This window comes from Lontra canadensis, unplaced genomic scaffold (genome assembly GCF_010015895.1).
Source record: "Lontra canadensis isolate GAN:19392208 unplaced genomic scaffold, GSC_riverotter_1.0 scaffold70, whole genome shotgun sequence".
Lineage (NCBI taxonomy): Eukaryota > Metazoa > Chordata > Mammalia > Carnivora > Mustelidae > Lontra > Lontra canadensis.
Window position 1 is genome coordinate 2,306,416 of NW_022631064.1, and position 20,096 is coordinate 2,326,511.

At 39.7% G+C, this 20,096-nt stretch overlaps 1 protein-coding gene across 3 annotated transcripts in view; it reads right to left on the reverse strand.

Annotated features, from left to right (window-relative positions):
* Positions 1–20,096, reverse strand: part of ADAMTSL1 (ADAMTS like 1) — a 904,787-nt gene that overhangs the window by 328,907 nt on the left and 555,784 nt on the right. For all 3 annotated transcript variants that reach the window (XM_032880520.1, XM_032880523.1, XM_032880522.1), the window contains exon 3: positions 12,598–12,643. In XM_032880520.1, coding sequence (XP_032736411.1) covers positions 12,598–12,643 — 46 coding nt within the window. The remainder of the gene's footprint in view (positions 1–12,597; positions 12,644–20,096) is intronic.

Below are 20,096 nucleotides of genomic sequence, written 5' to 3' on the forward strand. Positions count from 1 at the left end.
TTGTTGTCATTTGCTCCTAGCATAATAGCATGCACAGAGTGAATAAAGTTGAATGAAAGTCATAGGAAAGTACACATCAGCTTATAAGAAACGCTCTTGCTATTAGCCTTGCACACAAATATATATAAGGTGGACACAGTTCTTCCCTAGAAATAATCAGAAACTAGAAGACCTTTTAGGAGGACTATTATAAAGCAGGGGGTTTCATACTTTTTTTTTTTTTTAAAGATTTTATTTATTTGTTTGTCAGAGAGAGAGAGAAAGAGAGAGATCACAAGTAGGCCGAGAGGCAGGCAGAGGGAGAAGCAGGTTCCCTGCCGAGCAGGGAGGCCGATATGTGACTCGATCCCAGGACGCTGGGATCATGACCTGAGCCAAAGGCAGCCGCTTAACCAACTGAGCCACCCAGGCGTCCCAGGGGGTTTCATACTCTTGTTTTGTTGCAGAGCTCTTTCCACAACCCTCCACTCCCCTGCCCCAAAAAATCTTATGTAAGAGCAGAGGCGATCGGAAGGCAGTAGGGGTGAAGTTCATAGAAACCTGGCTGCTTAACCTTCACCGCCCAGCAAGGAGGTCAAGGTGGCTCCACAGAAAGTTGTCTGAAAATTGTTTTCCAAACTCCAGTTCTAGAAGGATCAAGAGGTTTGTCCAAGTTGCATTTCAGGATCTATAAGCATTGCAAGTAAAAAATTCCCAGCAGTATTTTGGAGAAGGAAAAAGAAAAATTAAAAAGTTATAAATTCCACTTTGTGAAATGTACTGTTACATCACTTAAAATCTTCTGTTTGTGGAGAGCAGGAGTTTTTGAAATGAATATATTGCTTGGGAGAAGGAGAGTGGTACATTATAGGTCAAATGAGCTCTGAAGGACATTTGCTAGGCAAAGATTTGAAGGCAAAGCCACCTAAATGATGCTTCAACTCCCCATCCTTCTGTGATGACCATATTTCACTCGGGATACAAACAGAATTTGAAGCCTAAGTTAAACGCACCCTAAGAGCCATGTGTAGTTTTGCTCATCATGAGATTATAATGAAAAAAATACAGCCAAACCTCCAAGATAGACTCTGTAAGTTCCACAGTTTCCTCTGAAAAGCAGGAGGATGCTTAAAATGCAGAGAAAAGCATACGAAGAAAAGATTCGTAGAAGCACAATACAGTAGGAAAGTGGGCTAATTGAATAATGGCCTTCACTCAGAAGCTCAGCACAAAGGTCTGGGAGTGATCTCTCAGAGGAAAAAGGGCAGGAATTGATGGTGCCTGAGTTTCAACACATCTTGGTGTTAATTGGAAGAGTTGATGTTGCTTATCATTTCAAGTCTCATGGAAAGCAGGCTGAGCACAGACAAGTATTTGCACGTTAGCAACCTATGCATCGCAGCTTGTTTCATTTCATTCCACAAGGCACCCTGCCAAGGGAAGAACTGCAGTAGTAATTTCTTTCAAAGTCACTGTCAAATCCCTGCTTTGAGCTTCTCCCTGGGTCACCAGAGGCCAGCATGCATTTTGTGTAATTCAGAAACTGGGACTTGGGAGAGTAGGTTTTGAGAAGTATTGACTCAGTAAATTTATAGCCTCTTGACAGGAGAAGCTCAAAGGAGAGGGAATTGGGGATGTTTTCAGCAAGGATACCTAAATTTGCCTCTTCAGTTGCATGTGAGCTGCACATTTTAAAATTCTCAGCAGTTCCTATGCTTCAAGTCTTCAAGAATTGTAACTGCTATAGTAAACTTAATTGAATATCTCTTCTTCTAAAAAAAAAAAAAAGCATATGTTGTAAAGATGCTTGAGCCTTAATCCTTTGGTGTGGTAGTTTTGTTATTTGCTAAACGAGTCAGTCTATATCCTTCATATACCCTTTTTCATTGTGCTGAGAGGAGCATGGATTTTGGCCTTATAGAAACCTAGCAGCACCAGTAGAACCACTAGATAAAATATTTTATCTCTTTAAAGGTCCAGATAGGTTAATCCGTAAAATCAAAGTAATAACTCTCAAGGTGATATGAGAATTAAATGAATTAGTCACTAGCACTCTGCCTGGCCCTGAGCAGATAACCAAAACAAAGGAGTTCCTTTCTAATCCTTCTCTTCTACAGATCTAGGATTTTGCCAGGATCCCTTTGAGGCATATGATCAGTGTTCTAGTCATTTTCAACAGAGATTCCTGCAGAGAGGAGAAAAATGCTTGCCTGTGGTCCTGGAGCTAGCTGGGAGAGGCACCCACACCGGCTCTTCTAGTCTGATAAATCCCAACACTCTAGGAAATGGTAGACAATCCTTCGAACCCCTGCATCAGGTGAATCGATGGAAGGTTTTTCTTCCCTTCAAAAATCAATCAAGCCAGTACTGGGCCATTAACAACAAGACACACACTTGCAAAAGGTCTAGCTGACTTTTTTCCTCAGAGAGTTTCAATATAGCAAATGATCATGACTATTCAAGGAAACAAATTCTGGGTTGGTGGACCAAGTAGGAATTTCTGTCCATACTAACAGCCTTAAGAAAGCGGTTGTTTGACAGTTAGCTATCCAGTCACAGGAAAAGAGCGTGGCTATTATGTGAGGCACTCTGAGTTCTTATCATTTAGCATGACACGTGTGAACTAGAACATGTGACTTCAGGGAGGCCAGCTCATGTCCCTCAAAGGCTATTTGCAAGTGTTGTCAGCGTTCCCTCTGACAGTTTCTGTGGGATATTGCTGGCTTAGAATGAACTAACTGTGACCAGCTGAGGGGGGGTTAACTCCCCTACAGCCTTTAAATACACCAGAAGGATGCCAACAGCAGAAATTAGTCATAACAATATATTTCCTTTTGTATTTTCCCCAACGATTTGGAGATCTTCGTGTTATCTTGAGTTAGGGATGAGGGCAAGATCATCCCCAGCTTAGGAACTTAGCTCTTTGGGAAGACCATTCTTTACCTGTCTTCGCCGACAGAAGGTCACAGAAGGATCAAGAATTCATTGCCTGTCTCCCATGCAGTTACACCACTGCACAGATTTTTGTACAGGAGTAGTGGGAAGTGAACATGCCTCTTGTTGCCACTTCATGACTGAGAAAACTGGGGTTGTGAGTCATCCAGAGAACGTGCCCAACCACAGAGTGAGCAATGATGAGCTGCCCAGCCCGTGTTCTCCCCATGGAGTCATGTTCATGTCACACCCCCTTCCAGAGAGTAAAAAGTTGAGGCAGAGCCTAAGAAACACATTAAGAGAACACATTAAGGAGAAAGGAAAAGTAGAGAGAGACTTCGGAGGGGTCCGATAAAGACATGTCAGGAAAAGCATTAAAAAGAAAAGAAATGTGTGCAGCAGTCAAAAGAAGGCCTAGGGGAGAAGAAACGCAGAAGGGCCCAACCCGCTGGGGAGGGAAAAGTCCCCCCAAAACTTGGCTGGCTGCCTGGCAGCAAGCACTGCAGAGAGATCTATATCCACCAGATCCACCAAATGAAGGAATCTGTGAATCATTAAAAAAATGTTTATTTCTTTATGCCACAAATGATAAAACAGTTCGTCATAAAGTATGAGGGCTTTTTATTTTTTTTTTCCTGGAGTAATTGCTGCAGATATCTTCAACCATTTAATTCTAAAGGCTCAGCATTGAACTATTGAAAGAGAAATGATGTGTTCTGAACCCAAATCAACCTCTAGTTATCCACATGGCATGCTGTATCCTTGTACTTTAGAGATGAATTCATTAGCCAGCTGCTCAAACTTGCTTAGCACTCAGGCTGACAGAGGTTGGACAGGAACTCTGTCCGCAGGGAAACAATACAAGTCCCTTATCACTACTTGCCCCCTTTTTATTATTTATATTATTATTATTATTTAATATTAATATTTTATTAATATTATTATTATTACATTTTATTATTTTTATTATTTTCCTTTGTTACTAATTTCAGCATAAATAGAAAGAATTATGATCCACATCAGGAAAATCAAGATGTCCCTGGAAATGTGTTCCCTAAAGAACATCTTTTTGTCTCAGCAATAGTGATTCTCAATGTTGAAAAGAAAAAAACACACACACACAAACCATAAAGCCCTACAAGTAGTTAAGTCACCATTCTACATTCATTCTAGCTTTGTGGGAAGTTAGACTCGTTGGGGGTGGGGGATATTGATTGGTCTGCTGGGATATATTTCTGAGAATATACAGCAATTCCTACCAAGCATTTGTCTGGACAAAGACCAGCCAAGCTATAAAGCTGCCAGAGACATAATTGTTCAGCCTATGGAGTGGGCACTGTGTAGACAGTCTGTTTTCTAGGGCGCCTGCGTGGCTCAGTCAGTCAGTTAAGCGTCAGACTCTCGATTTCAGCTCGGGTTGAGATCTCAGGGTCCTGAGATAGAGCCCTGGGTGGGGTTGCCTGTTCAGCAGAGAGTCTCTCTCACCTTCTGCCCCTCCCCCTACGCATGCATCTGTGCTCTCTCTCTCTCTCTCAAATAAATAAATAAATCTTTAAAAAAGTCTGTTTTTCTATACTTCATCCACAGGAAGGAACATTATAAGCCTGCACTTCTAATATTCTTGTTCCAGGATACCTGGAACCTGTTTGGTAAAATGATCAAGAAAAGTTCTCCATGAAGGCCGACCTTCAGGAATTTAGAGTGATCTAATTTTCACTTTTGTAAATAGGGTATTCTCCTGGAAAATAGTACTTTGCCGCAGAAAGGGAAAATTGAACAAAGAGGCTGAGGGAGGGCAGAGCCAACATTACTGAGCATACTCACTGCGTTTTGGATGTTTCCACACGTAACCCTCAGAAAAACTGTGAATTTTTTCCCCAAAGTTTAAAAACTAAATTTATATATTCCATGACTTTCAGACTACTTTGCCCTGACCTCATTTTCTTTTCTATATTTTTAAACTTATACCTGTAAGAGAAGAATACATGTGTTCATTGTAAAAGACATTGTATACAGAATAAAAAAAGGAAAGTCCTTCTTAAGTTACTCAAAACCTCTCTCTGCATAATGTCATCACTGTGACCAGTTTGATACGGTCCTTTAAGACCTTATGGTATGCCACATACCCAGACATATCTCAGTTTGGAGACTTTTATTTTATTTATTTATTTTTTAAAAGATTTTATTTATTTATTTGACAGACCGAGATCACAAGTAGGCAGAGAGGCAGGCAGAGAGAGAGAGAGGAGAAAGCAGGCTCCCGCAGAGCAGAGAGCCCGATGTGGGGCTCGATCCCAGGGCCCTGGGATCATGACCTGAGCCGAAGGCAGAGGCTTTAACCCACTGAGCCACCCAGGCGCCCTAGTTTGGAGACTTTTAAAAACTGACTGAGCTCATATTAAAGATACTACTCCACAACCTGCTTCCTTCACACTTACTATGTCTTGGAAAAACTTTACAGGCCTGTACAGACAGACCCAACTTAATGCTTTTTAGTGACTGTAGAGTTTCCATGATATGGACGCACCACAGTTTATTTAACCAGCCCCCTTCTATTTGTTTCCAGTTTTTCAATTACCACAGACACTGTATTAACAAACATTCTTTGGATATATGTAAGAAAGGGATTTTTACAGGTAAGAAAACAGAGATGAACGAATTTTGTTTCAAAAGCATGTAACTACTAAGTGGCAGCCCACTGAGAGATTACTATTTTTGTAGTCCTTCGTGTCCATGGTTTGAAAAATAAAGTGTGTCCTTTAAGTCGCTCTCAGTTCCTAGCCACACATCTCGATGGCCTCTCAGAGACGGCCATTACAAGGCTAAATGCACATGTGTAAGGATAGCAGAGGCTGGCCACTATTTTGTCATATTAACTTACAACTGAAGTCCTAATAAAGTTACTTGGGAGAGACATGTGCTGTCAGAGTTTAAACTGAGAGTGCTCCCTTTCTCAGGGAAGATTACTGTAGAAGGAAGATTCCTGCTCTTTAGCTAGGTGGATCATTAAGGAGGGAATCATGAGTGGATCCTGCAGGAAGCACGGTTCTTAGGTTCAGTGCTCCCTAGTCAGCCTTGTGGAGGAGCCTTGTGGAGGACCACTCTGGATGCCCAGGGCTCTCTCTGGAAGCCCCCTGGAGTAGGAGGAGGGTTTTGAACATTTATTAGGAAGAAACCAACATTCTTTCCCTCAGAATTTCTTTCTCAGGTAAGAAATGTGTTACTTGAGGTTAAGAGAACCTTCCACTGCCTTTCATGTTTTTCAGTCTGAGACTGACTGGCTCTGGGGACTAGGAGAAGAGAGAAGAGAAATACACAGGCAGGGGTGATTAGAGTAATACCCTTCCTGTCAGCCTCCTGGTCCTCTTGCAAACAATGTCCACTGCCCTTAGAAGCTACAAATGCCCCTTACAGAATGACACTTGGGGGTACGTTCAGGCTCCTCAGCACAGATAAGCACCTCTTTCCTTGCACCATACCTGGAACCATTCCTCATAAACTGACCTATCAGAACCTCAAGAAACTGGGTTAGTTCAGGCATCCCCCTTCACATGTACTAATGGGGCCACAAGGTCAGGTCAGAGAGAATTTTCTGACTACCCACCCCCCGACAGCAGCTTCCCCCATGTCGGTCTTTATGCCATCCCTGCTTGATTTCCTTCAGAATTGTTCACTCTGAAATTGTCACACTTATCTTTATTTGTTTATAACCTGCTTTCTCTCACTAGAGAGTAAGTTCATGAGAGCAGGGGCTTACCTTTCTCTGTAGCTAAGATACCCCAGTGCCTAGAAAAAGTGCATGGGACAGAGTGGGTCACAGCAGAAATTGTTCAACAAACCCCATTTCCATTTTTTATAACACTCTTTCCCACTGTAGCCTGGAAACGTTCCTATCGTTTTGGAAATGCTCCACTCAAATGTTTTGTTATTTAGGATTTCATCATTCTTTCACCAGATGTGTTGAATGCCCACCATGTGTTAGAGGTTGCTAAGCTTCATCTGTTCATAGCCCCTGTCATATCTCAGCAATTCCATCGATTAAGTCATTAGGTCCAAACAACTCAATAGGTATTTGCATCTTAGTGACTTAGTAGCTATTTGGGGGGGGGGATATATATATATATTTTTTTTTTTGAAAGAAAAATTAGCTTTTATTTCATTCATAAATAACCAGGTTTACTTACTCTTGGTTAAATTTGCACTTGTTGAGTACTGCAAAACTTCTCAATGTATGAAATTGGATTGGACAATGCCACCCTCATCTCCAGTCCCATGTTGATTTTCTCACAGTGCTTGCCTTTTTTTTTTTTTTTAAGATTTTATTTATTTATTTAGTTTGACAGAGAGAGAGATGGGGAGAGAGCACACAGGCAGGGGGAGCAGCAGGCAGAAAGAGAGGGAGAAACAGGCTCCCCATGGAGCAGGGAGCTTGATCCCAGAACCCTGGATTCATGACTTGAGCTGAAGGCAGGGACTTAATGGACTGAGCCACCCAGGTGTCCCTCTCAGTCTCTGCTTTTAATCAAAGCTTCAGGAGAACTGGATGTGGGGCAAAGATGTTACAGAAAGGAACATAGCACGATCTAGTAGTTTGCATAGTGCCCAACACACTCAAGAATTGTTGTGGTGGGGCACCTGGGTGGCTCAGTGGGTTAAAGCCTCTGCCTTCAGCTCAGGTCAGGATCCCAGGGTTCTATGATGGAGCTCTGCATCGGGCTCTCTGCTCAGCAAGGAGCCTGCTTCCCTTCCTCTCCTTTTCCTGCCTCTCTGCCTAATTGTGATCTCTGTCTGTCAAATAAATTAAAAAGAAAAAAAAGAATTGCTGTGGTTCCTTTGAAATATTTAAAATATCCCAGGGCAGCCCTGTCAGGTGGCTGTGTCCCCTGACACACTGTTTCAGAAGCCGTCGTTAGCTACTTCGTGCTAGACACTGGGTATACACTAGTGAGAAAACCAGGTATGGATCTTTCCTGACCTCTTAGCCCAGAAATCCCTGCCTACTCACCTCTAGAAGAGTTCTAGAAGAGATACAGAAATGTGGTTTCCCAACTTTAGTCTTAGAGACTTTTTTTTTTTTTTTAAGAATAGTAAAATGTGGTAGTGGAGCAATAAGACCTTGATAAAGAACTTGAGTCCCATCAGCTACATTGCTCATTGTGATCACTGTTTCCTAAATGTCAACTCTTGTGAAGATTAAGGACAGTGATGAAGAAACAGTTCATAAGTAACATGATATTAATCTACACACTTTGAAAGTCAATTTAATATGCCTACTTAAGATTAAGGGGCCCAGATTTGAGGTCTAATTTGAATAAGCATGAATATGTGACATAAGGAAACCTTTTTGAGGGGTGCCAGAGAAGATATGAGACCTAAATGACCCACCTGAGTGGTTTGCTAGTTGATACCTATTGTTTTTCCCAATAGTAACCTTAGTCTTTCCTTCTAGGGAGAGATGGCCCTGCCATTTTCCTACAAGGGAATAGGGACTGTGAAATGGGAAAGGTTGGATGCTCTATGTCCTTAAAAATTAAAATAGTCTACTTGGAACAGCTAGAAATAGTAGAAGGTAGCATGGGGGTGCCTGGGTGGCTCAGTTGGTTAAGCATCTGCCTTCGGTTCAGATCATGATTTTAAGATCCCAGGATAGAGCCCCACATAGAACTACCTGCTCAGCAGGGAGCCTGTTTCTCCCTCTCCCTCTGCCCCTCCTCCTTCTTATGCTCTCTCTCTCAAATAAATAAATAAAATCTTAAAAAAAAAAAAAGAAGAAGGTAGCATGACTACGAGAACTAGGCAAACATCATGGGAACTTTCTTTATTGACACTGTCGGTAGAGTGATTAACAAGCAAACCATCAAAGTACGTGAACCTATTTTTCAGGCAACACAGAAAAATTAGAAAAGCGAGGAGATACTTTCTCCTCCTCAGCCTTGGAGAATAAGGACCTAAAGAAATGTCCTATGTGGCACCTACAAAGAATAGGAAAGAGGGTGACTCTGTGGAGAAGAGGGTCAGAAGAGCCTCAGGAAGCTGTCAGGGATTAAGGACTGACCCTGGAGGCTTAGCTAACAAGAGACCCTTGAGTTTTTCCAAAACAAGTATTTATTTTTAAAAGCGGAATATTTAACTGAATTGCCCTGAACTTCTTAGTTTGAGAAACTGGAATGTGATTATGAAAAGATTCTTTCTTAAGGGATTTTTCGTTTGCTTTTTGGCAATGCTGCTTCTGTCGTGGCCAAAAGCCAGAAAAAAAAAATAATAAGCTTCAAATGATTTGAAAACTTCAGATTCTCATAATAAGACTCAGGGTCAGTTTGATTCTACAAGCTATAAAGAGTTGGCGCAGGTAACGCAATGGGTTTTAAATAAAATTAGGTCAGAGTCTCAGCCTCCATCTGTCCACGAGAATGCTCATAATGATAGGAAGGAAATTGTAGGCTGCTTCTGAAGAGCTTTAAGGAAAGGGTAGGCAGACATCTGCTCATGATGCTTTAGGCATTCATCTGCATAGGAGAGTTTGGACCCTTTCCATTATTTTAAAAGCTCTAAAGAACCCGAATGGACATTATGGAGATTCTTAAATAACATCATGGTAGTTAAAAAAAAGAACCCTGATATATAAGCTACCACTATATTAAAAAGGATAATAAAGACAACCAATGAGCTAAAGTATATTTCTATTAATCATTCTTTTATATCATTTCTAAACAAACTCTGTCAATGCCATTTTTTTTTTCGAAATTCAAGAACTACAGATTTAATTCTTTTAACCGACTGGCAGTTGAACCTATGCAGTTCTTCGTATCCTCAGTGGGAGTAAAGAAATGAACTAGGCAAAATTTTCCACTGAAAAATAACTCTGACTCCCAATGATCATGCCTTTTAGTTGCATGCACTCTCTCCCTGGTTGGGTATTATAAAATATATATGCTTTCATTCATCTTGGTCTCTCAGCCTATCTCATCTGTACTCTGGCCACAGGTCACCTCTAAGGCCAGTTTTCTCTATTCCTGCCCCAGTGCCTCGCTGTACTACTGGACTAAGTCCTAACACCCTTCTCCCCTTGTTCTCTGTCAGATCAAGCTTTTTGGCCTCAGCTGAACCCCTCTTTGCCACCCAATCATTCCCTGTTTGCTTTGATGGTTTCCACTTGATTCCCCCAGGGGCTGTTGTGGGTCTTCCTGCTTACGTCTTTAAGTTCAACTCACCTCCTCCACTTTCAGCAGGTGACGGAGAAAACTCTACAGAGAAGCTTAAGACTGTGTGTCCCAAGCAGCCTCAATATTTCTTCAAAATCTTTCTAGTTCCTCATGCTTCCTCTCTCAGTTTGCTTCTATTTTCTCAGAGTGAAGCCTATGGTCTTTTCCTTTACCAAGATTCCTCTTCTTGTCACCTACTGTCTCCTTTGGGACCTGGGGCAGGAACTATCCCTTCACCTCCTCAGATGATCAGTCTCTCTTTTAGGTCAACTTATCTCTCAAGGTTTACTCATTGCAAACAGACCAATTACCCACCTACCTTTATGGGACTCCACAGATGATGAGATACCTCTGTGAATACTAAGAATAGCGTATACCCATCGACTCCATTTTCCCATTGATATACTTTTTTAGCCACTGTGATCTTGATTTTTGTTCCTAGTACACCATAGAAACCATTGCCCCAGCAGGCTTTTTTTCAGTGTCCAACCTATCGGCAACATTGATCCTACTGAATACCTTCAGGAATTCTTATTTCTTCTGCTACTTCTCTCATGGTTCTCTTTGTCGATGACCTGGCAGTCTTTTTCTTTCTATCTCAATTTAGAGCTTCTCTCCTCTTATGATTTTACATACTCTACCTAAGGAACTGCTTCCCAATCTTCAAATTTTATACATCTTATTTGTATTTCTATGGCTCGTGCCTTGATCCCTTTCCTGAGATCAAATCCCCATCGCACAGCTGACTATAACACCTACAAGTCCAGCCTGCGTGTCACACTCCATAGGGTCCTTAAACCAATCTTGTCATTTCCTTCTCCCAAACCTCCTCCCAATGTTCCTAGTTTTGGTCATGATATCCACCATTCTTTCAGAAGCCTGACTATTCATTTAAATTCAGCAAATTTCTATCATATGCTTAATATGTGTGAGTCAACAGTTCCAGGCATGGGGGGATAAAGGGGACAACGCAATACATGAGGCTCCTATCCTCATAGAGTTTGCATTCTAGAGTAGGAAAACAGAAAACAGACAAGTAATCAAAGAATATAAATTTTGGTAAAGACTAGTGCTATGAAGAAAGTGAAAGTGCTGCAAAGGAACTCAGGTTGCTGTGAGACACAGGTTTGGGCAGTGGGACAAGCTATCAGATGAGGTGACCAAGGAAACCTCTCTGAGGAGGTAACATTTGAGATGACTGGAATAAGGAATAAGGAATAAGGCCAATCACGTAGATAGTGAGGAAAGAGCTATTCTAACAGACATGGGCCAATGCAAGAGCTCAAAATTTGTACACACCTCTCTGTTTCCTTTATTCTCACCTCAACTCATCTTTCTAATTTAAATTGCTTGTTAGGTCTTGCAAAGTGACCTTGATTTTTATCTCTTTCATCTATTTCCTTCTGGTTTGAGACCTGATTGCATCCAGCTCCCCATCCATTTCCTGTTCCAGAACGTCCCTCATATCATTACAGAATTAATCTTCTCGAAGTAAAAGAAACTACAATACCATCCTCTTGCTCCAAAGCCTCTAGTGATTCCCCATCATTCACTGAACTAATATAAGCCTGGAAGAGTAGCATTCAAATCCATTCAAGGTGTAACCTCAAAATATTTTTCAATTACTTTCTTCCATACTGCTAGGCACAATCCTATCCAAATTTGTATGCAGAGCACACCTTCAACATTTTGTGTCCCCTTTACTTGGACTGACTGTCACCCCCTCACACTCATTGTGGATCCGTCACAGCCCTCCTGGTCCTCTAAGCCCCATCTAAAACCTTTTTTCCTTGAAGACCCTTTAGATGTCTCTCCATTTTTAACCCACAAAGAATTTTATCCCTTTCTTAGAGCATTTGTCATACTTTGTGCTAGAATGTGGTTATGTGCACATCTATCTTCTCTCTCTGCATCTCTTACTTTATCACAGATGTTTCCAGACAGTGACCACATGTTATTTTTCCTTGTACTAGTGTAGTGCCTCACACAGAGTTGGCATGGAACAGTATTTGTTGAATGAATAAATGAACTTGTCAAATCTGAGTTTGATCAACTAATACTTATTTCACAAGACCCCAGTAGTTTCCTTTTTATCATTCCTCTCAAGAGGTTCTCAAGAGACTTAGATGTGAAAAGTCAGAAAGCAGAGATGAAGTATAGAACAGAGTCCCTATTTTGAAATAGTCTAGTTAGTTTCAGCTGAAAGCTTATATTGAGGAACATTAAAGATACCTATTTTTTTCAGGTTGCATCATCATTATAGGGTGAGAAAAATAACTTACAGAAACAGTAACTGATTTCTTGTTCAGGCTACATGAAACTGCTTAACGTTATTTAGTTCTTAAAAAAATATTATCTGTAGTTTAAAAAAAGTTTGTTTAAGTATTTTGTTTGCATTTACTTAATTTTAAAATAGATTTTATTCCAAAGCTTAAAAAAAAAAAACAAAACATTATCACAGTCACAGAAGCTCAATACTTACCACATTACTGCATGTTCTATATCGGATATTTCTTCCCTCACAGCTCCTAGGGGACAAAAAGAAAAAACAGATTCATTATTACCTGTGAAAGGCTCAAAATTGAATCTATTTGCTTACAAAAACAAGTTTCTGGGTGCCTGGGTGGCTCAATTGTTAAGCATCTGCCTTTGGTTCAGGTCATGATCCCAGGGTCCTGGAATCGAGTCCCGCATCGGGCTTCCTGCTCAGCGAGAAGCCTGCTTCTCCCTCTTCCACTCCCCCTGCTTGTGTTCCCTCTCTGGCTGTGTCTCTCTGTCAAATAAATGAATAAAAAATCTTAAAAAAAAAGAGAATAAAAATAAAAACAAGTTTCTCTTAATACAAGTAAGAGTCTTTTCTTCAGAGTAACAATGTTCTTAGAAAAGTTCCTATCAAATATTAAATAGCAGATCTCAAGAATTTGTGTGTGGAAATGGATTTCTCAATGAGGGCAGAAACTAAGCATTCATTTTGCTTCCAGAAATTTTCAAAATAAGTACTTACAGTTAGTGCTTATTTAACCAAATAAATATTAATGCAAGGTTTACCAAAAATGAATCCTGCCTTCCTAATTATTTCTGGCATAAGACTGAAGAGATGTTTCACTGAACAAATGTAGGTCTGGAATATGGTAAAAACGGGACTTGATAAACATGTCTTAAAATTACACATATAAGAACATGAAAACTCATAGTTCTTAAAGAATTATTTTTACTTCTAAAATACACAGTATTGTAGAGGTTTTGGGAAAGAAAGTTTACAAAAACAGAGTCTCCCAGAATTGCCTCATCTAAGGATAATCCCTATTATTTTGATTTTATTGAGTTCTTCTCAGTATGGAGGAAATCACATAACCTATGTAATTTTGTAGTTTGGTTTTTCCACTTAAAAATTTTTGGAAGCATTTTCCCACACTGTTAAATAACTTTAAAGACACAGCTTTGAGCGCTACATAATATTCCATTAAATGAGATAACATAATTTGTGTAAGCATCCTTCCATGACTTGTCATTTAAGTAATTTCCAGTTAGGGGTTTGATAAATGATAGTGTGATAAACTATGTCCATGTGTATGTTTTATCTAAGTTTCTGACTATGGCTGTAGGATAGATAAATTTCTAGAGGGTAAAATACTTAAATAAAGGGAATGAGCTTTTTTTGTTTTTTTTTTTTTAAGATTTTATTTATTTGATAGAGAGAGATCACAAGGAGAGAGAGAGAGAGAGAGAGAGAGAGAGAGGAGGAAGAGGCTCCCTGCCTAGCAGAGAGCCTGATGTGGGACTAAATCCCAGGACCCTGAGATCATGACCTGAGCTGAAGGCAGAGACCTAACCCACTGAGCCACCCAGGCAGCCCCAAAGGGAATGAGCTTTTATAAGGCTTTTGATAAATATTGCCAAATTGCATTCCGTAAAAGTTGTATCATTTCGTACTCCCATCATCACTACATGGGAGGCTCATTTTACTCAATTTCTATGAACCAAACCAATTTTTTATTAAATATTCAAAGGTGACACTTAAAAACAAGGACAGCAGTACTCTGCTCTTTGTAAAATAAATCATACTTTTTTACAAAACAAGTAAAAATATATTATAAAATGCTGAGAGAATGATTATACTAATAACCGATAGTTATGAAATCCCAGGAATATTTCTAAGTTTGTTGTATGTATTAATTTATTTAATCCTTTTAAGAACCCTGGGAAATAGGGCACTATTATTATACCCATTTTACGGATGAGAAAACTGAAGCTTAGGAACGTTAAGTAACTTGCCCAAATCTCACAAATATTAAGTAGTAGAGCTGAGATTTGAAGGTAGGCCATCCAGCTTCAGAGCTTACACTCATAATCAAAAGGATTCACCACTACCTAATTTACTTGTTTATCCAGCAAATGTCCACTGAGCTACTATGTGCTGGGCAATGCATTTACTTCTGAGAATACAAAGAAAAATGAATATGATTTTGTCCTTGGCCTTAAGAAAACCACTCATGTCGTTATAATTCAGCGTAAGAAAAGCTAAATAGTATGTATTAGGTCTTGGGGATGTTATAAAAAATAGAATAGCATCTGAAAATACAATTACACAAAGGCTATCTTCAAGAAAAGAAACGCCCCGGGCCTAAGGACCTGACTGTGACCAGTCTGATATTATTAACATGCATTAACAATAGAATGTGGGAAAGGCAAGGAAGGGCTGGCCAGGCATTACAATCATAGAAAAGAAGAGAATGACAGAGATATATGGTCGTCAGTGCCCCACCCCCCCACCGCCTACGCCGCCTAACAATGCCCCAGGCAAAAGGTCAATGAACATCATGTCCTCTAGGTCGCATTGGCAAGGCTGTTGCTATCAAGATATAGATGCCTCATGCTAATTTTGGTGATGCGGACGAATGCTCTGTTCATCCCAGGAATACCCCTCATTACGATGCCATGTTGATCAAACATCTTGCCAAGAATGATCTGGTTTCTCAGGACTGCTGAGAGGCAGACTGTGCTTGTCATGCTGACATGGGTATTTTGGTCCATGTAGTAGTCCCATTTTTCATTGTAAGTTACTAAATACACTAGCATTCCAGTTTGAAACATTAATCTCATGGACCAAGTCATTGTGAGCCCACCTCCAAGAAAAGGATCTGTTCTTGGTATGATTGCTGAAATATACCTGATTTGAGTCTAAAAAGATGATAACTAGGCTCCAGTTGATAGTAAATTTGCAAGGTGGTGAATTCTACAACCCAGAGACCTCAGGTAGCATGCCATTTAGACACTGGTCTTGGCTGAACGTGGTTAAGTTTTTCAGTTTTGCAATTCGCAGTACATAAGTGGCATGGTGTAACAGTTCAGAGCACCCACTTTGAAACCAGAATCCTCTTTCTGGAATCTTGACCTCTTCTAAAGTTTCAATATCTCAGTTTTATCATCTGTAAAATGGGATAATATTTCTTATCTCCTGAGATTACCATGAAGATTGACTGAGTTAGTATCTGTGAAGCACTTTCTATGGTACCTAGCACACAGTAAGAATTATGTAGACATTTGATCAATTAATGGCATAATAGCTATAAAAATATAATAAATATGGGAAGAAGGTGAAGAATATGTAGAGAAGAAACCACAGGCAAAGGCATAGACATATAAAAAGGTCTGGCTTGGTTTTGCTAAAGTTGGGGGTTTATATGGGGAACTGCAGATGAGAGAAATACCTTCTAATTTTGAACTTGGCAACAAAGGGGAACCACCAAATGTTTTAAAACCGAGGAGACACAATGACTTCTTGCTTTAAAAAAGTGAACTCTGGTATTAATCATTAAGACCTTAAGGCTCTATGCTTTTCACCTAATTTTATTTTCTTTTCCTAGCCTTATCCCCCAAAAGGAATAATGAAAACATTTTAAAATTAGGAATTTGAAGATGTAGGTCATAGACTTTGCTCTTCTTGCATAAGCCTGTTGCCTTCTCAAGGTCTTACCCTTCTCATGGGTCTAATGTATGTTGGGATGGTGGGGCACCAAGTTGTGATCACAAGCTGAGATAAATTATAAAAGCTTGGTTCAAATGCCAAGGAGATATTATCAAGATATCATTTACTAAAAATCAAACCAAAACAGGCAGAAAAATATCCACTTCATTAACTTCAACGAGCTTTTCCCCATATATTTCCAACCACAAACACACATTTTTAAAAGCATCCTTGAAAAATAGGAGATGGGGCACCTAGGTGGCTCAGTTGTTAAGTGTCTTACTTCCGCTCAGGTCATGATCCCAGTGTCCTGGGATCAAGTCCCGCATTGAGCCCCGTATTGGGCTCCCTGCTCAGCGGGAAGTCTGCTTCTCCCTCTCCCACTCCCACTGCTTGTGTTCCCTCACTTACTGTCTTCTCTCTGTCAAATAAATAAATAAAATCTTTGAAGTAAAAAAAAAACAAAAGAAAAATAGGAGATGAAGGCACATAATATAAAAGACTGATTTAAACCCTTCTTATTTCACAAAAACAAAAACACAAAACAAGGAGAAATACTTGCTGCAATTTTCGAAGAATGTCTGATAATTGTCTAACACCTCATATTGATTTACAAATAAATTTTCCCCTGAATTAAGCCTCGCCTTTACTATAGAGTATTACTTTATTTATTTATTTCACTTAACTGACTGAAATATGATTTAAAGTGGTAATGCCAGATTTTGGAAAGGTCCTCATTACTGAAAGACATTATAAAATTGTGGGTAACAATAGTAATTCTAGCCTGCATGATATATTGAGTGCCTTCTGTAGGTATCTGGACCAGCGTTACATATTCTGTGTACATTATCAGTAAGCTTCTGACAACTCTCCATGTTTTTCTTATTCCCATTTAATAGATGAGAAAATTGAGAAGAGAGAGAACCAGGGACTGGAACCCAGATTTGTCTAACTCTGGAGCATGTAAAACAATAGAAAAAGAAAGAGATGTGCTTAAGAGGTGTAAAATATTGGGGCACCTGGGTGGCTCAGTCGGTTGGGTGTCTGCCTTCTGGTCAGGTCATGATCCTGGGATCGAGTCCCGCCTTTGGCACCTTGCTCAGCGGAGAGCCTGCCACTCTCCCTGCCCGCCGCTCCCCCTGCTTGTGCTCACTCTCTCTGACAAATAAAATCTTTAAAAAAAATGTGTAAAATATTAATACTAGGGTGAAATCTGGGAAACCAAGCAGAGAGTTGGCCTGGGGCTTAACTGCACCTTATTGTTACTGTTATCAATTTATCAGCTGCTCTTCAGTTCTGGTAAATTCACTTTTAGTAAATAAAAGATACCTACACACATACTGTGTATTGGGAACCTCTCCAAGAGAACCTCTATGAAATGTAACATGAAAAGAACTGCAGGGCAGAGAAGCTTATACGTTTTAAAAGTTCAAATTTATTAAACCTGAATATAAATTTTATTTAAGTTAATGAAGTGACTATTCCACCACAAGGATTTAATTCATGCCAAGTGTGAATTTCTTCATCCAAGGCATTTATCTGGGCACAAAAGCCTCATTTGAGGGTCAAGCAGTAAAAAATATTTTCTTCCTTTCTTTAACAGTTCATTAACTAAAACAGCCAAGTGGTTTCCTTCACATCTAAGCAAAATAAAATTCACCTCTGGGAATGAAAACAAACAGAAATTTCAATCCGAAATGGTTTCCAAAGCACGTCATAGTCCACTGATAACAGAGATTTTAAGTAAATGCATCCTTTCGACATAAACTATAGAGAAGTTTCAGGGCTATGTTTAGTGAGCTGAGGACTGTACCAGTTAAGGACTCAGAACTGGTTCAAGTATGAAAGAACAAAATGCAAATATTCAAATATATTCCAAACCGGATTTATAATGGGAAATTCCTTATTTATTTATTTATTTACTTACTTATTTTAGCACTTTAGTCCTAGCCAGTCATTAATTTTGACTTAATTCCTCCTCTCAAAAATGGAAATCATCTCAATCACAAGCTATTATTTCTGAATTATTCAGACTTTAATTCACTTATAATGAGATTAGTGTAAGCTTGAGTCACACTTTATTGGTCTCTCATTAACACACAACAAACCATCCAAACTCTTCCAATTCTTAAAATCCTGATATCTTAGTTTCAATTACTATAATTTGACAACCACAGAAGAGATGAATTACCATGGAAAATTAAAAGCTCTCTTTAGAGGCTTTAGCAATTTGTTGGTCCCATACTTCCCCATCCTCCCACTTATATCATTTAAGTCATTAAAAGAGGGAGGCATATTCAACTTATCTCTCACTAAAAACTAAAAAAAAAAAAAAAAAAGAGTAAAGCACATCCATTTTTACCTCAAAATTGTTCTCATTTTCTCCCTAAGCAAACAGATTCTTCTGGGGACATAACCAGACTCATCCTTGGTGACAGTCAAGAGTTTCAGGAAAATGTAGTAACTGTGTGTTTCAGACTCCAGGATTTCAAAATACTGCTCATGAAGTTTGCCTTTGTTTTCCCAAAACCAAAGAGGGCTGCTCAGTCAAAACAGGTTACAGTATATCTTGGAATACCGGCTGGCTCTCAAATATGGACTTGGGCAAAGAACTTTAAAATATGACTGCTCATCTGCTTATGCTCTCTTTTTAGTTATCTGGAAGGAAACCATGAACTCTTCACAAGAGAACAGATATAAAACCATATCAGCAGTTCAAGCTGATGGAAGGACTCTGGGTCTTTTAGATTGTGGATCCTAAAATGAGCATAGATTAGACAAGATAAGCAGACTTACAGCTGGAACCAGGATTTTGTGTAGTACTGGAGCATAGTTTTCCTCTCTTACTTCAATTTGAGCATTGCAGTATCCACTGGAACTATCTTGCAAGAGGATGTCCCCAAGGAGCCAGTTAAAGCACTTCTACATTTCTGGGATTTTTTTTTTTTTTTTTTTTTTTTTTGACAAAGACCTCAAGAGGAATAACAAATTCTGAGAACACTTAAGAGGACCAAGTACAAATGCACCATTAGGCCACTTTTCATTTTCCACAGACACATTACTGTAAGAGGTTCTTTCAGGAAACAGCACTTGATACCAATCAACTTAGTCATTAAGAAGGAAGTTACATGAATCTCAGGACACTGTGTATAAAGCTATCCTCAGAGGCTCACTGTCCTCATCCATGGGTCAAACCCAGTGATAAAAACCTAGGGTTTAGAAGAACTAGAGTCTGGACATCATAGATGGTTGGCAGTGATCACGCCTTGCATGGTGGAGAAGAAGGAGTCAGAGGACATTTAAGTGGTGGGTGTCCTAAGCCCCATGTTCTCGTCTTTCCTTTAGCTCCGTTTTACTCTTTTGTTTAAGAAAAGTAAGCCTTCAGTGTTTTGCATTTTATTCCATGTTTAAATCATTATTAATTCCAATTTAGAATGTCTTTCATGAGAATCAAAGTGAGCCTGGTTCATGAGGAAACTTTCTTGGTGTGGTGCTTTGTCCCAGCAAGAGGAGCAAGTTCAGCACCACCCCTTCTTCAAAAAGTATCTACCTAGAAACAGAATAGAATGGTAGTTATCAGGGACTGTGTGTGTGTGTGTGTGGAGGAATTGGGGAGATATAGTTTAAGGGCACAAACTGGCAACTGGTAGACAAGTAAGTGGTGGAAATTTAATGTACAGCCTGGTGATTATAGATAAAAACACTGTATTATAAACTTTAAAGTTTCTAGGAGAAATTGTTCCCACCACAGAAAAGAAATGATAACTATGTGACATGTGAGAGGTATTAACAAAAGTGGCAATCATATTGCAATATACAGATGCATCCAATCAACATGTCATATGCCTTAAAATTCTTATGCTAGGGGCACCTGCGTGGCTCAGTGGGTTAAAACCTCTGCCTTCCGCTCAGGTCATGATCCCAGGGTCCTGGGATCGAGCCCCGCATCAGGCTCTCTGCTCAGCAGGGAGCCTGCTTCCTCCTCTCTCTCTCTCTCTCTGCCTGACTCTCTG